The following is a 16,505-nucleotide window of genomic DNA, read 5'->3' as shown; positions in this document are numbered from 1 at the left end:
ATCTGGTTAGGGGAAGGATGATCATGATGATGACTCTCTGTTTGATTCTCCTTATCCCTAAGGGTAGGTAATTCCTTAAAAAAAAGCTTCAAGCACATAAAGTGGCATAAACACTAACCCAGTTTACTGATTCTTTTTCTTCTTTCTGCATTGTATTTCATCTTCTTGGCCCTCTGCAGCATCAGTTCTGCTGTTCGGCTGTCTTTAAACCCCCTGATGTATACATGAAAAATATGACAATCAATCAATGTCTGTATATAGCACAGCCAGAATGGCGATTTGTCTTTGGTTCACACAAGAACAGTTACAAACAGCAAGTCACATAATTACACACACATACCTGCACATGTACATAAACACACACAAGAACAGTTATATAAACAGCATTTCACAAGATCACACACACACATGTACTGTGAAAGCTGAAAATGTCTGGTAAAGACACCACAAAGATAGTTAAGTGTTGAGAACATACCAAATCTGAGTGGGTCAGCAGCACATTTTACACTTTGCTTCTTCTGTCTCCTTCCCAGCCTGGTGTTCAGGCCCCTCCATATCTCCCCTGTATTACTTTCTGTAAATTGCTCTTTTGTTTTTGTTTCTCTATTCTATTCCACATGTTTTAACCTTTGCCCTGAAATCCTTCCCTTTCTTAACACGTCTCCATGCATAACGTTGAACATTTCCATGATATTTTCTATCCATCATCTTCAACGGAAATGAAGACAATATAACATTTTTTGGCGATTCCCGCTTTTGATAATCTTCAGATGACAGCTTTGTGTTTCAAGCACACAGTCAAAGCTTCTTTTCCTCATTAGCTTCAGCTTCAGCAATATATACCAAACTGTTCACTAACATTCATACTAGCATAATGACCTTGACATCAGAAATAATCTGTTGAAAATTATATTTATATTTATCATTTTTCTTAATGTTTTAGATAATCATTAAATTGTACAAATCTTATTGCATTGTGTTAGCTGACCTCGTGAAAAGGGATTTTTCAGACTCAACTGCATTCCTGTAATTCACAGGATAGGATTGTTTAATGTGTAATTCTGACTGCTATTGCTTTAATATGGAGTGACCAAATGTCCCCAAAAGACTATAGTTTCAAACTGGGCCCAATATGGTAAAGCCATGAGGCCTGTAAGCCCTGATATTAAGTGCATGCAATGCCAGCTTTGTTGACAAAGAAAAGACATGTTAAGATTCTTCAAGCTGACAGCTATAAGCAGTTACTTGGATTTTGCATCTAAAAAACCTCAGTCCTTAATGTCTTCCTGCTCACCACTCTTCAGCTAATTTCTCCTCACGACGAGATCGTCCAGTTGGGGCAGCCTGAGAATCCTCGCAGCTCATCACTGTTGATGGTGGTCGTGGTATCTGCCTGGCCTGGAGGTCACTCACAGGAGTCTCAGTGCGGTACCAGGCCTGGCTTGGTAGACCGGGAGGTTGTGCTAATGCAGTGTCAGAGCCAGGGGCCAGATGCAGGTAAGGCACTGGTGGTAAGGGCGGCTTTCCACTGGCAGACCCTGGTGGGATTTGGGCTAGGACAGGATAGCTGAAATAAAAGACATTGTGCTGCTGAGTACAAACCTGCCATGTCTGCCTATGGACTTTCTTCAAATTTCCAATAACTATGATCTCTGCAATGGCTAGAAAAAAAGACGATATCATTGTGTTCAGATAGCAGACAGTCAAGAAATATGTACATGTACTATAAAATTTATATATTTTCTGATCTGAATATTATGTAGTTGGAGAGTGTATTCTAAAACATGGACTGGTAGAAGAGATTTATGTAAGGAAGATGTGCACTATACTGATATCTATCAAACCTGGATGGAATCTGGGGACTTTCCTCTGGCCTCCATCCTTTCTCCAAAAGATCCTGTGGAAAAATATTGACCACTCATAAGCTACACTCATTGCTTACAGTTAGATTGCATTAAAAAAAATCATTTAAAAAACCCAAGGGTAAAAGATCCTAAAGGGAAAGGAATCATAATCAGATACCACTCTTTATGAAACTTAAAGAAAATTAGTAAAAAACAATTCACATAAAAAAAATTTAGTGATCACCTCTACTTGTTTTCAAACTTTTATGATGTATCTGTTGTATAGCATGTGTGCTTAAGATTTAAAAGCCTTGAACTTTCACAATAATATTATTTCCATCACAATAAATAAAGAATGTATTCAAACTGTGAAAATTGCTGCGGTGAAGTCAACAAAGTCTGTGAATTGCTTTTTTTAAGTGCTAAGGTGTTAGTTATTACTGGCCATCAGCTGTGTTTACCTTATCACATAGTATGTTTACCTTTTAGTATGTTTACCTATTCACACAGTATATTTGTCTTATCACAATTTCTTTATCTTGAAGTATTTTTATCCAGTAAAGTCTCAAAATTTATACTCCACCTACTTCATCAACAGAAAACTGTTCAAGATCAAGAAACCCATCAATATCAAACTGAAGTCCATCCATCAGATCGTCCAAATTCTCAAAGTTGTCATCACCTGAAGATTTCCTGTGCAATGAAAATAAGAAGAATGAAGCTGTCTGTTTGCAATGCTCATGGTTTCTACAAATGGATGGATGGGCAACTGGTTTGATTAATGAATAAAGAAATTCACAGGAATAGATACAAAGAAGTTGTGGAAGATGCAAAGAAGGCAGTACACACTGGTCAACATCTGGGTTTTAAGCAGTACTTCACTCCTCTGAAGTGAGAGATGAGCTAGATTCTTTCAATAGCAGGGGTTAGTTTCCTATGAGATCTGGAGAATAATTCATACGTTAACTTCACTAAATGTGGCATGAGTAGTTTATTTGCTACCGGAGTCCAGTGACTAAACTCATTTTCGAAACCTCACATGTACACATGCCAAAAAAACTGTCTGGAGGTTGAGGCAAAAAACTTGGGCTGAAGGTTAGACCCGACTTAAGAAACATAAAACCAACATTAGAACTCCAACAGTATCCGCGGTGATGTTGCTTGAGGCCAGCTTCCATTGTCTGTTGGATGTCTCATGAAGCAAAAGGTCAGATGCATCCAACTGTCCACCAACTCCTCGGATATCTTTATCATGGAGGAGTGGCTTTTGATCCAAGTCTCTGGCTTCACTTCTCGTTATGTCTGTATGGTGCATGGTGTCTGCATATTTTTCTTTCTCAATCAGGGGTGACTGCTGCATATATCAGAAAAAGTTTAATGCCAACAATTGAATAAGAAAGATATAAAGAAAACACAAATAAAAAATGTAACAGCGATTTTAATTATTGTAAATGGTTTTCTGAGAAGAATTTCAAAGAAATAAGATTATTTTTACCTTTATGCTGGACAGCTGTGAAGAATAATATCTGGTTTCAAGGGAAGTGTTTCTGGCTTCACCAGATAGGTTCAAGGCTGGAAGAGTTATCTTGGGACTAGAATTTTTATCAGATGAGAAAGTAGCATGCTCCTGGCTCCTATGGCTTACTACCAGGGGAGGTGACTGGCAATGCTGGCTGGTGTCCAAAGAACATTCAGCTGTGCTTGGACTTGAATCATTCTTCCCACGCAAGGCCATCTCAAACTTCTCTTTAGCTGTGACAGAAACTGAAGATGGTTTCCGAGGGGAAATTGCTGTGGTATTCAAACCTGTCATTTTAAGATTTCCCTGGCTTTGATGAACAGTAGCTGCCAGTTTCTCTTGAGACCTTTGCACCAGAGTTTTAGAATTTTTGTTCTCTGGAGAAGAAAGGGAGATTTCTGCAGCACCAAGATCCATATTTTCTGGCTGCTGTACCTTTGACAGCTCCATTGATGTGGAGCTGGATGACCTGGGTGTCTGTGGAGCAAAAGGAATATTGACCGACGCCAGTTCTCCATACTCATGGGTATACCGATGCTCCACAGCTATCTTAAAGGACTTATCACAGAAGTTGAAATAGGCATCACACATGTGGAAAGTTCCCTCACTCGTCCAAATTCTGAAAAACCAACAACATCAGGAGAAGAAATTGTGAACAAATATGCTCACAAATCATGTGTAATAGAAAACCTACATCATCATTATGAATATTGATACATACCAATATATTTATCACCAACTATAGTGCATACATCTCCATTCCCACTTGTGGTGACAAAGTGACTGTACCTGCTATCCCTGTCCCTAGTCTGTTTGAGATCCTTGTGGAGAAGGGTTTGCTGAAGGCATGTGATCTCAAAAGAGGTCGCTTTATGTACAAGCAGTGATACACCAGAAAGGGTCCTTACAGTTTCACTATTCAAACATCTCAGCAATGGCAACTCACTTTTTGCTTTTGTGCTGCAAAGAAAGCAAAAGTTTAAATGAATCACAGAGAGTATGAGTGATTGTTATTTCATGGTTAAAAGCTCACAAGAAATGGACTAGTTTCTTTCCCTTCTATAGTGCAAAAAATATAATAATGATAATAATAAACTTTAAAAAAAATGCAATTTATTTTTACATTTCTGCTCTAAAAAAACGGAAGCCTTAATCTGATGTTAGAAGTTTGCTTTGAAAATGGAGAAAATTAAGAAGAATATCACTTTTAAAACACTGTCTTCAGTTTAAATACAGCAAGGCAATTAACCACTACACTGGAGTAAGTACTCATACAATTATCATAAATATCTGACCACTGGTATAATAATTTGACCAAAATAAATTTTTAATCAATACAAAGTAAAGCACTATCCACTGGTACCTTATATTTTCCTCATCCATAGCAACATTTCCTTGCAAATTTAAGTCTTCCAGCTGAAAACAAGCGGAGAGAGCTGGAAGAACCTGTGATGAGTCTGAAAATCATCAGGAAAAGGAACACTAAGCAAGCACAGTTTAAGAGTACTGATTATTGTGTCAAATGTTTTTTTTTTTAAGTTGAGGGTCACTAAAAAGACCCTCTACCTTTCTTCAATAAAAAAAAGTTGACAAAACTTCAACGAAGCATGAAATGTTCAATCTTCCCTCTCACTAGATCAATAAGTTATCTCAAAAGCTTAAAAATGAGACCATAATAATTATTTTCACATGACCTCCCCATAGTGCAACAATGCCAACACATTTTAATTTCCCCCTTACACTTTTTCTTTTATTTATCTTTTAATTTTTTTTGTCCTTATATATTTTGGTGCTCTTCAAAACTGCACTGCATCTGAAGCTTCTACACAGGCATGGTTGAAATCAACATCATTATTTCTTGCTTACTGAATGTCATGGCACAGGTAAATCAGGTCCTGAAGGTGCATGATGAATTTGTTCAAGCTTACCAACAATTTGATTCACAGCAAGGTCCAAGAATTTCAGAGTGAAAAGTCCATAAGAAGGCCCCTTCAGCTCTTCAATGCTACACAAAAAGAAACATGGTATTAGCTTTTGGATCTTTCAGCATAAAGGGCACATGTTTCTGTGACTCTCTGAGATATAAGCCATGTAAATAGATCAGAAATTGTTTTATAAAGAGAGGTGGATGTAGTCGCCCCTCCCATACATCGTCATGACAACCAGGAGTAGGGAGAAGACGGAAAATAATGCATGATTCACATCAATGGGCTGAACAATAACTAATGAGATATGGGCTATTAAGTCCAATATTTACTTGATTTTATCTTTGCTGCTTAACGTGGAGAAAATGAGAATCGTTTCAATTTATAAATAGAGGCTTTATGTATTACCTAAACATAATTAAATCAAAATGACAGAAAGTTAATATAAAGCAAATTCTTTGAACAGTAACACTCTAATTTAACTTAAAACAAGTCTTCAAGCCTGCAGACTGAGGACATTTAAAAACTAAACCCACACATCTGAATGATGTAAAGAAAACTAAAGTCTGTTGACACATTATGAAGTCACGGTCGTTTGAGAAACTCACACATTCTGACTGAGGTCAAGGTGAGTTAGAAGAGGAAGCCATATGGCTGACAAGTCCACGTGAGGTCCAATGCTGTTTTCCCTCAATATCAGTCTTTGGAGGAGCACTTGATTCTGCAGATCTGGCATCTGCAACCACCATTCATTCAAACAAAATTCTCTATGGAGCCTTCTCTTGGCCAAATTAGTTGAGCCGAACACATAGTGTCACTGTGTTTCTCTTAGCGGCGGCTCACAGCAGGACACGTACGTGGGGTCAGATGCAAGGCTATTTTTATCCTGTTCGCGGGGTAAGGTCGAGGCCTTCTTTCGCTGACTTAGCAATGCTTGACGTCATGCCCGTGCTACGTCAGCTGTTTCTCATATATAACTTGCACACCAGTCTTAGTTTGCTTTGTGTGTGTCACAAAGATAAATATTTCGATTTTCAAAATAAAACACAAAGGACCAGATAAAGATATTTTTAAAAAAAATACAAATATCCAAACATTTCTATTGACTTTTCTGAGATTTCATGGTGATCAGAGCGCCTGAAAGACTCCCAGTTTTGCTGGATTAAATTTTCCTGTATGTTACAACAATTCTTCTTTAACAAATCTAGAAAAAAAAGTATCAATATGTCAATATGTGTAATCATTCTTTCTTGATGACTGCAATGTATGATGGATGCTGCTCTAATATTCTGAACCTCAATATTATAACTGCAATGATGCACTCTGTTCTAATATTCTGGACTTACCTCTGAAAGATTATTAGATGAGGCATCCAACTCCAACAGGAGTCCAAGTTTCTCTACTCCTTTGATAGCAGTGAGGTAGTTGCCTGAGAGATCTAAATGCTGTATTGTTGGGCAGAGGTCAAGTCCCTCAGTACTCACTAACTGATTGTTGGACACCAGTAGTGTATGCAGATGCCGAAGAGGAGACAGTCCATCTGCAGCCAAATATTCAAATGTTAATTCAAAATGCTCATGTTTTATGTGCTTGCTAGTTTCTTTGACTGCTTTAATCACTTCAGCTTGCCATTTACTCAGAGCATTTGCATTTTTTCTAAGAAGAATGAAGACTGCATAGTAAGTCTAAATCTTTGCAATCTCTTGAGTCTTCCTCCATTTGAGAAAAAAAGAGGGAGTGAGCAGGCACGACAAATCTTGACATAAAATAAATGACAAGGGTTGATTCTGAGATACATTTTTTTTTCAATGTGTAAACATTAAATAATCATGCAGTTAGAAGAAAAATTCTGATTCTCAGTAGAGATATAAAGGAAAAATAAAATGCCAGGACAATGTAAATGGGTCAAGGGGTGGCAGGGAGATCGTTAGTGTCCTTGACTTTCAAACCCAGACTTTGCTGATTCCAGTCTCACTTGGGCTGTGATTAGAATGTTCCCCTCCCCCTCCCCATCCAGCAAATGGATGACTGATAAAAAGTGGTAGAAGGAGAAGACTGGGCTTGTCTTCTATACGCCATGGCCTTGACACAGTGAGCCACTTACAGTTCATTTTCCCATTCATGGCTACTAGACAATGGGAACCTTTTTCATTATTGATGTGAAGCCATTAGACTAAAATCATAAAGTGTCGTTTAATCTTATTAGATCAATGTCACAAAGTCCCTCACCTAGCTGAGTCAGTTTGTTATGAGCAAGGTTCAGCCAGCAGAGTCTTGTGCAGCTGTCTAGACCATGAATGCTAGTCAGCTTGTTGTGGGAAAGGTTCAGCATGTACAGGTTGTTCAGATCCTTCAGATCCACAAATTCTATGAGGTTTTCCTGCAAGTAGAAGCCTTGACTAAAGACCACATATCAGGAGCTAGAGATTTCCACTGATCTTTCTTTCACCTCTATTGCTATGCTCCAATAGCAGCTGCTTTCAATCCAAAATATTCGCAAGCTCAGACCTACTTTCTGACTAGACAACATACATGGAATGTTGAAAGGTTTAGCACATTTCATCCAGCATTTCTCACACAATAAGGCTAAATTAACAATTACAGGTGTTGCAGTTTGCAAAGGTGTGGCTTTTGATACCTGTACATCAATGCACTGCAGCTGCTGACACTGTGACAGATGCTCTAGAGAGATAATGCCACATCTGGTTAACTTTAAGTGTTTTAAGTTTAAACATCCTTCTAGTGTGGACAAAGAATGGCCTGGAAGATCACATAATTCAAGAGCTGTCACCTGCAACATTACAACAACCATCAAAACATAAGTTACTTTTCATTGTGGAGACCTGTTTCCCCCCTCAAAAAAAAACCAAACAACAAACTAAAACATTAAGCAATCTTGAATTCTCAGATATTATCTTCTCCTCTTATGCTATGTCTGGTTTGAGAAATTGTACTTAATGATTAATCTAGAAAATCAAGATCTTGCTACTGCTGTTGCAGTTTCATACATTAACATGTAAATCCCAGTGTGTTAGATAAGAACTTCAAACCTGCCATGAACATCTGTTACCTGCTCTTCAGCATACATTTAAACAAATGTTATCTACATTTATCCAGTTACCAGTTCTTAAGAAATTCAGATTCAGTAATAACCATTCGCACATACCTGTACATCTGCAGATAGACACTGCATGTATCTGCATGTGTGTGATTTCATACATACACCATAGGTACATACACACAGGCACAGAACAATACTGTAACACTTTACCTGTCGAAGGGAGGGTACTTTCCCGGCTGCAAGAATAGTATTCTCTAGCAATGGAGGCAGTTTCTTGGAAGAAGAAGGTCTTCGAGGTACCTTTTTTCTCCTGACATTTAACTTTTGTTTCCAAGGCTCATTACTGACCTTACTTTGTGAACAAACAACAAACAAAATTTATTTGTGGTAAAAACTCTGGTGTCAGGAGAAACATTATGTGACATTAACATTATTCATGACATAAGCAGCAAAGGAGATGTGATGTTTTCATCAAAAAAAAAAAAAAAAAAAAAAAAAAAGATCTGAGTGAAAATCAACAAAGCTTGTTGAAAATAACGCTGTGCAGCAAGAAAGTCAAACCTTGTTGCTCCACCTACCTCCATGGCAAGCAGATTTTCATCCACTTAAGACGACAAGACTCAATCTGCTCAGCAAGAAGGTTGAACTTTTCAACATTTTCCTTTTCTGAAGACTCATCATTCTCCCTGCATCCCTTCTCTTTTTTCTCTTTGTCGTCCATCAGTCTTATTGCCTCTTCTTCCACTGCCTTCTTTCCTTCTTCTTTCAACTTCGCCTCTTCTTTTTTCCTCTGTTCTTCCTCTTCTCTCTGCTTGTACTCACATACTTTTTCTTTCTGTTTTTCTGCTTCTTTTTGCTTGCATTCTTCCTCTTTCTTCTTTATATTTTCTTCTTCTAGTCTTCTTTTTTCCTCCTCTCTCTGCTTTTTTTCTCTTTCTATTCTCTGTTTTTCTTCTTGTATTCTCTTTTCTTCTTCTTCTTTTTTCCTTTTCTCTTCCTCTTTCTTCCTTTTCTCCTCTTCTTTCCTTTTTTTGTCTTCCTCTATTTTTCTCTTCTTTTCTGATTCTTCCTCCTCCTTCTTTCTTTTATCTTCCTCTGCTTTCTTCTTTCTTTCTTCCTCTTCTTTATGCTGTCTCTCCTCTTCCTGTTTTCTCTCTGCCTCTCTTTGCATTTCTTCTTCTCTTCTTCTTTCTTCTTCCTCTCTCAGTTTTCTTTCTTCTTCCTCTCTCAGTTTTCTTTCTTCTTCCTCTCTCAGTTTTCTTTCTTCTTCCTCTCTCAGTTTTCTTTCTTCTTCTTCTCTCAGTTTTCTTTCTTCTTCCTCTCTCAGTTTTCTTTCTTCTTCCTCTCTCAGTTTTCTTTCTTCTTCTCTCTTCAATTTCTCTTCTTCTTCGATTCTGAAATGAAATTAAAAAGTGATCTTAATGAGATATGTACATTAATGCTGACTTCCTACTTTGAATGTCTACATTTTATGGCTATTTAGTATAGGGAATTGTCACAAAGTATGTTCAAAAAAGGTATCCATCAACAAATGCCTGTAAATTAACAATTTGAGGTAGAATTCAGTATTCAGTGCTGCTGCTTGTGGGAACAGACTTCAAAGGATTGATAGAAACATATATACATGGCACAAATCTTACATGCACTTTGCATGAACACATACACCCTAACATTCATTCACCAATTATTCTGGGGAAAAAATGCACACAGCTGAGGACAAATAAGGCAGAGATCAGCAAGATTTTTTATAATATAAAGCAAGAATACAGGTACCATTAAGTAGAGAAAGATATGAAAGAAAAGAGCAAAAGAAAGATATAACCACTGAAGAGTGATTTGTGATTTCAGAAAGCAGAATATCGTTCCTGATGCCAAGTTTATCACAATTCTACAGGTGAAAACTAACACATGGAAACCAGCACCACCGTTACATTACAAATAAGAGTCTCACCCCTCATGCTTGCTTATCACCTTTAGAAAGATGAAGTGGACCCTCAAATGTTCCTATATTTATATAACAATGGCTAGTGCTCAGTTCCTCCTTCTTGTCCCTTTGCATACCTTATCTTCTCTTGCTTCTGTTTCTGTATTTGTTTCTCAACCTCTTCTATCCGTCTTTTTTCCATCTCTGCTCTTCGTTTCTCCTTTTGTTCTGTAAGTTTCTGGCAGATTGTCTCATGTTGCTTTCTTGTTCTGAAAAAGTCAGGGTTGTCACAAGTGCAGAGACAAAAATATTTAACCAGATATTTTTCTTCTTGCTGGAAGGAAGCACACTTTTTTTTTTTTTACAGCTTGCAAAATCTACAGAGCATTTTAATCATATATTAGAAAGCAGCTGACCTGTATCCCCGGTACCAACGCTGAAGTGTAACAGCAGCCTTGGTGCTCTCCTGTTTGTATCGTTCTTCTTCTTCTTTTCTTAATATCTCCAGCTGGTGGCGTTCTGTGCTTATCTGATTAGTCAAGTGAGAAATTTCTGCCTGCACAAAGCAAATTACTTCTCTCTAAAGCAGTGATCAAAAAAGATTTTGGGGCAAGAAACCGACATACTGATCTTGACTGCCCATTAGCTGTGCATGCATGCACATGTCTGTCTGGATGAAGGTATGCAAGTAATGTGATGACAACATTTTTTTTTGTTTTTTGTTACATGCTTTTTTTTTCTATTGATTGAAATTTTTGTTTCTTTTATTTATTTGTCTCCAGCAACTTACCTGAACTTGTTTAAGATCTTGTTCCAAGATTTTTTGTCTCTGCTCTTTTTCTTTTTCAAGATTCTTCTCCATCTCCTGAAAAACAAAGCTACAAAATGTCTGAAATAACTAAATTTTAAAAAATATGTAAAATGTGCTATATATAATTAATATATAACTATAACAAGAATACATACTCTTCTTTAAACAAATAGTGCACCGAATGCATAGTACAACCCATCTTATTTCTATTCCCACCACTTTCTAAGCCATCTACTTTTCATTTTCAATTGTTTTCCATAAACAATTCTACTGTGTATTTAAGGTCAATACAATGCCTGATTTCCACAATTGTGAAAAATATATTGAGAAGCCAGGTCTGACAGCCTTGAAGTCCAGGCACAAGATTTAAAAAGAAAGCTGAAACCCAGGTAGAAGTGCAAGATCACGACAGAGCAACAGTCATGCTCTAGTACAAGTTCAGGACAGAAAGACAGTCAGCACTAGGACAAGAGAATAGAGAAACAGTCATGTTCTAGGACAAAAACAGGGCAGACAGACAGTCATGCTCTAGGAAAAGAACAACAAAATTCAACAGATGGAAATTGAGGGATCACTGTATTATTACAAAATCCCCATAACAGTGGAAATTGTGTTCATTCTTGTTTTAATTCTGTGTAGTGTGCTTAGATCTTTCTGTACCTCTTTACGAACAGCAAGGGCCTGCTTTTCCTTCTCCATTTCCTGTAGGATCTTCTCATGCTGCTCCTCTAGTACTAGCAACAGGTGTTCTTCTGCTGCTCGCTTGGTTTCTAGCTCCTAACAAGAGATTCACATTAAGCCTGCAACCTGCTGAAACTCTTAGGCTAGTGTTTCCATCTTAGCAGCATATTCCCAAACAAAGACCCTGTTCACGCCACTAAAGATCTGATCATTGCAATCAGATTGAAACTAAAGACACTTCAAATTTTAAAAATATGAGGCCTACAAAAAGTACAGGGCATTACAAATGACACCTATAATACTGCTGTAATGTAAGAGATTATAAGATATTCAGAGATTCTTGGAGGATCTGATTATGAATATAAATATGATGACGACATTAGCAACACTAGCAGAGATGAATGCCAAGCAGCACAAATAATTAAGAAAATTATATTAATTTTGTTTAAAATGTAAAGCAAAGGAGTTTGTTTCAGCTAAGCACAGTTTTAAACCATGCATCCTGAAAGCCATTTACCTAAACGACTGGTCTCACCAAAGTCTTCTCAACATCACAGGAAAATATTTCTAAAATTGCTTGACTCAAAGAAACGTCATCTCTACACAAAATATTTCTAACGGCAACATTTTCTTGCCTTCTTCAAGCGTAGTGCTCTCTCTTTGTAAGTCTCTTCAACAAGTTCCATTTGCTCCCTGAGAAAGTGACCAAACTGTAAAAGCACATTTGAGTGTGCCAAGACCACAGCTCCAGACACATCCTTCAATCCTGCAAAAGAAAATGCTGTATTTGTTGAAACTGAAGAACTTTCTAAATAACATATAAGTTAAAATGTTTTGTCTGCACAGTTTAGCTTTCGAACCTGAATTGCTTTCTTGGCAAAGCCATATGTACCTTATGTGTATTACCCTAGATCTGACAAATGAGGCTGGAAATGAAAAGAGATGAGAGTAAAAATCCAGACAGAAGGAATCCAAAAGGTGAGAGGCAAGGTGAATGCCTGTGAAGAAAAACCTAAATATGTGTGTGTGTGTTCATGTGAGAGAAAGGGGATAGGGAGAAGAGACAAAGATAATAAAGTTAAATACCAGGGTTAGTCTCAGATTCCTCAAATTCTTGATCTTCGATTCTCTCAATAATATCATTTCTCTCAGCTGCTGGTAACCCTCTTCCAAAAGACGCCTCATCCTCATGCCTGTCTTCCTGCCCTTGTTTGAAGTCTTCATCATCACTAATATCAAGCATCTCGAGTTCATACTGGTCATTCTCAATTTCCTCCAGAAGCTGAGGTGGTGAAGATGATAATGATAATAATAGACTTTGCACATCGCAGTATCATGCAACTGTGTTTGTTGTGCACTTAGTGACAGTTAAAGCAATTGTTTTATGAATATTTAACAATATTTTTAAAATAACACTGACAAATGAATGAAAACTAGGTAAATCATCCAAACAGTATGTGAAAATAAGGAAATATGGATATTAGTAAATAGGAAAGATATTTTTAAAATCTGTTAATGAAAGGTATGCATTTTAAATAAATGCTTAAATGGCCCAGCAGGCTTATGATTTATTGTCACAAATATTTTGATCACTTGAATAAAAGAACAGAAAATGAAAAAAGTGGGCAGATGGTAAGTGATTTGCGTGGAAGTGTATAGCAGGCAAACATTTTGCAAAGAAAGGATGAACTATTCAAGAGATTTATGCAACTATATGAAAACATAACTTATAGCCTCTTTCAACTGTAAAAAAACAAACACTACTGTATATATAGCTTCAGGGAGTACCTTTGATTTGAACTCATCTACACTAAGCCCCCTTTGCTTAGCTGCTTCTTCAATCTCTTTCCAGTCATCATATGGAACCAGACTACAGCATGGACCTGTGACATTGAAAAAAAACCAACAGTTATGAGTATAAATATTTGAAAAAAAAGTTGCAAAAGAAATTATCTCTCCCCCCACCACATCCCAGAAAAAAACGTTTGAAGGTAGTGTTTGAAATAACATGAAATACCCATGATTTCTTGGGTGTGAGAGTGTATATAGGCCAAGCCTGAGCATGCCTTCGTCTAGTAGTATTTTAGTGCCACAGTGAAAACAGACACATTAGCACACTATATATTGCACAATTTTCTCTTTGTTTTGAAAGAGAAATAAAAAATCATGAAACACCATGATATACAGTCAAATTTCCCTCTCTCGGTATTATGCCACATTTGCTCGGTCCCGACTATAAATTCAATTTACTATGCCACCCTCTACTCTCGTTACTATGCCACTTTTTTGTGATTGTGAAAATGCACAAGTTGTGAAATTACGCGCAGTGCTCGATTATTATACTCTATGGTAGTGTGGGACATTGCAGTTAGGTGGATGGAACATAGCACGCACACAGGGAGGGTGGAGGCTGGCGATGGGGGGAGGTCGCTGGCCGGGTGACAGTCACGTGACAGAGGGAGAGCGGGAGGGGGTCGACTAGCGACAGGATGCATGTGCGCGGATGTGGTTAGGAGGGGTGGAGGATGAAGAGGTGAGGGGGAGAATGAGAGGAGACAGCTAGTGCCAGCTGACGATTCTTGAGAGCTTTGGACTGACGGGTAACTTTAGCAAATAAAGCCTTTTTTACGAACCCTCGGTATTATGCCACTCTCGCTACTATGCCCCTGTTGCCCGGTCCCGGTAGGTGGCATAGTAGGGAGATTTGACTGTATATATATATATGTGCTATTCTAACTACATAGGTGGGCAGGAATGCATCCCCTTCATAATTGGAAGAAAAATTGCATTTAAACTGTAAAAAACTTTTGTTCTATCAAAACATTTAAATGGTGAAGTCTATTAATTAATTTATTTCTATAATTTATTTATTTCATTTAAATTCCCAATTTAATATTTAATATCATGCAAGAAACCCTGGTTTATTTCAATGACCAACAACTTAACAGCTCTTAATATATTTTAGCATTTTTATATAGCGTTATTCCCATGTAGGCTCAAAGCACTTTGCAAGAGTAATACTAAGCTAACAAGCATGCAAAAAATGCACACACATATACATTTAAATGCACATGTGCAGTCTCCCATATGCATAACTTCAAAAGCAGAAAATGTCTTAATCTTAGTAACATTTTACTGAAAAATATGTGGACTAACTCTGTAATAATTATTTTATTATGCTTTTACTTACATAAGGCAAAATCTGAGACACCATATAAAACATATGCATGTAGATGCACAATCATGCATGCATTTAAATACACACACACACACATATACAAACAAACAAAAATATAAATATAGTTTCAATACCTTGAATGCCATTCAGACTATTTGTAAGAATAGCATCACATTCCTCAAGCGTCTGCTCAAAGTTTAAGCGTTGTTTCTTTATCATTTGCAAATATTCTTCCATCTCTTTGGGAAACATCTGCTCATATAAATCCACAGAGTCATTTTATATTTAAACTGTTTTATTATATCTAAATATATCCAAACAGAAAAATGACATCAGGAGGAAAGGATATACTTTTCATAAAAGCTAAAATTTGCACACACACACACACACACACTTACAGACACACACACACACTCTCTTTCTCTTGTAATATAAGTTTGCAGTACCTCTTCATTTGTATTCACAGGTTCTTTAACAGGGCCACAAAAATCTTCATCATCATCACTGCCATAAATATGTTCATGCTCGATATTATCCAAGTCCAGTTCATCATTTTCATCCAAATTTATTCCTTCCAATTCCTGCTGAATCTCAATCTCAATGACAGCATCCTCATCCATTTCAGTTTGTAGAATTCCAGCAGGTGGCATGATCTATATGTCACCTGAAAATTACAGAATACCCCAGTTATAATAAACCAACATGCTTTTATTAGTGTGAACTATTTTTCGTCATTATTGAAAATTTGTATTTATCTTCGCCTTATTTATTTTTCACCCACGCTGTTTATCTTTACATCATATTTATATGATTTGCATCCCGTTTAAGCTTTACTCCTCTTTATATAACGAAAAGTATATAGATGCTTTTGAAGTAAATCGAATTGAGTATTTCTCGGGAATAAGATATTTTAATGCTGTACAGATTCGGTAACAAAACCATCTTTTCTCGCCTTCGAGATCTGTACCTTCGGCTTTATCGACTGATGACAGTGATAATATGAGGAAATTTAGTAACAAATGAATAAAAATCTGAGGATGTGTTTTTAACAAAGTCACCTTATGCTCGATATTCAAACACTTCAGAAACTACTTCGATATAAGTGGCTGTAGCATTCGTGTAATTGATGATAAAAAACATGGTCTGCTCATGTTTACTTCCGTTGGTATGCAAGATGATAAAAAGTATAAAACTGCTACTTGCGGAACGCAATAAAATAATTTTGGGAAATGAAAAATTAAAAGATACTTTGTATTAAAATATTAAAATATTATTCTAAGTATTTCTTTCAAATAAATTTTTCCTTGTATGCTTGATGTTGTCTTTATCAAATTTTTGTGAGTTGGCTTCCGACGGCGTTGCAATATTTTTAAATTGAGTTCTTTAGTGACTCGTGCATCATGCAGCAGAGCAATACAGAAGTAAACTACTAGCTAGCATTGCTGCTGTTTTTTTTAAAGTTTATTTTGAATATTGGTGTTCTCTATATCATATTTGTTGTTTATCGCACAACAAGTTTTCAGTTGTTAACGAGGAAATTATATATATATTACGTAATGCAT

At 36.8% G+C, this 16,505-nt stretch overlaps 1 protein-coding gene across 1 annotated transcript in view; it reads right to left on the bottom strand.

Annotated features, from left to right (window-relative positions):
- Window positions 1–16,505, bottom strand: part of LOC112558690 (leucine-rich repeat and IQ domain-containing protein 1-like) — a 21,641-nt gene extending 5,136 nt beyond the window's left edge. The window contains exons 1-26 of the mRNA XM_025229277.1: window positions 16,497–16,505; window positions 15,390–15,596; window positions 15,078–15,195; window positions 13,554–13,648; window positions 12,852–13,047; window positions 12,401–12,531; window positions 11,745–11,861; window positions 11,064–11,138; window positions 10,690–10,829; window positions 10,411–10,542; window positions 9,692–9,743; window positions 8,928–9,184; window positions 8,560–8,701; window positions 7,927–8,079; window positions 7,518–7,668; window positions 6,635–6,828; window positions 5,897–6,024; window positions 5,292–5,368; window positions 4,727–4,820; window positions 4,153–4,323; window positions 3,340–3,982; window positions 2,972–3,198; window positions 2,432–2,537; window positions 1,845–1,897; window positions 1,295–1,567; window positions 119–213 (exon numbers count right to left, since the gene is read on the bottom strand). Of these exons, the coding sequence (XP_025085062.1) occupies window positions 119–213; window positions 1,295–1,567; window positions 1,845–1,897; window positions 2,432–2,537; window positions 2,972–3,198; window positions 3,340–3,982; window positions 4,153–4,323; window positions 4,727–4,820; window positions 5,292–5,368; window positions 5,897–6,024; window positions 6,635–6,828; window positions 7,518–7,668; window positions 7,927–8,079; window positions 8,560–8,701; window positions 8,928–9,184; window positions 9,692–9,743; window positions 10,411–10,542; window positions 10,690–10,829; window positions 11,064–11,138; window positions 11,745–11,861; window positions 12,401–12,531; window positions 12,852–13,047; window positions 13,554–13,648; window positions 15,078–15,195; window positions 15,390–15,596; window positions 16,497–16,505 (4,036 nt within the window). The remainder of the gene's footprint in view (window positions 1–118; window positions 214–1,294; window positions 1,568–1,844; window positions 1,898–2,431; window positions 2,538–2,971; window positions 3,199–3,339; window positions 3,983–4,152; window positions 4,324–4,726; window positions 4,821–5,291; window positions 5,369–5,896; window positions 6,025–6,634; window positions 6,829–7,517; window positions 7,669–7,926; window positions 8,080–8,559; window positions 8,702–8,927; window positions 9,185–9,691; window positions 9,744–10,410; window positions 10,543–10,689; window positions 10,830–11,063; window positions 11,139–11,744; window positions 11,862–12,400; window positions 12,532–12,851; window positions 13,048–13,553; window positions 13,649–15,077; window positions 15,196–15,389; window positions 15,597–16,496) is intronic.

This window comes from Pomacea canaliculata, linkage group LG3 (assembly GCF_003073045.1).
Source record: "Pomacea canaliculata isolate SZHN2017 linkage group LG3, ASM307304v1, whole genome shotgun sequence".
Classification (NCBI taxonomy): Eukaryota; Metazoa; Mollusca; class Gastropoda; order Architaenioglossa; family Ampullariidae; genus Pomacea; species Pomacea canaliculata.
Note: the sequence above shows the minus strand (reverse complement) of the source record. Positions and strands in the feature narration are given on the sequence as shown.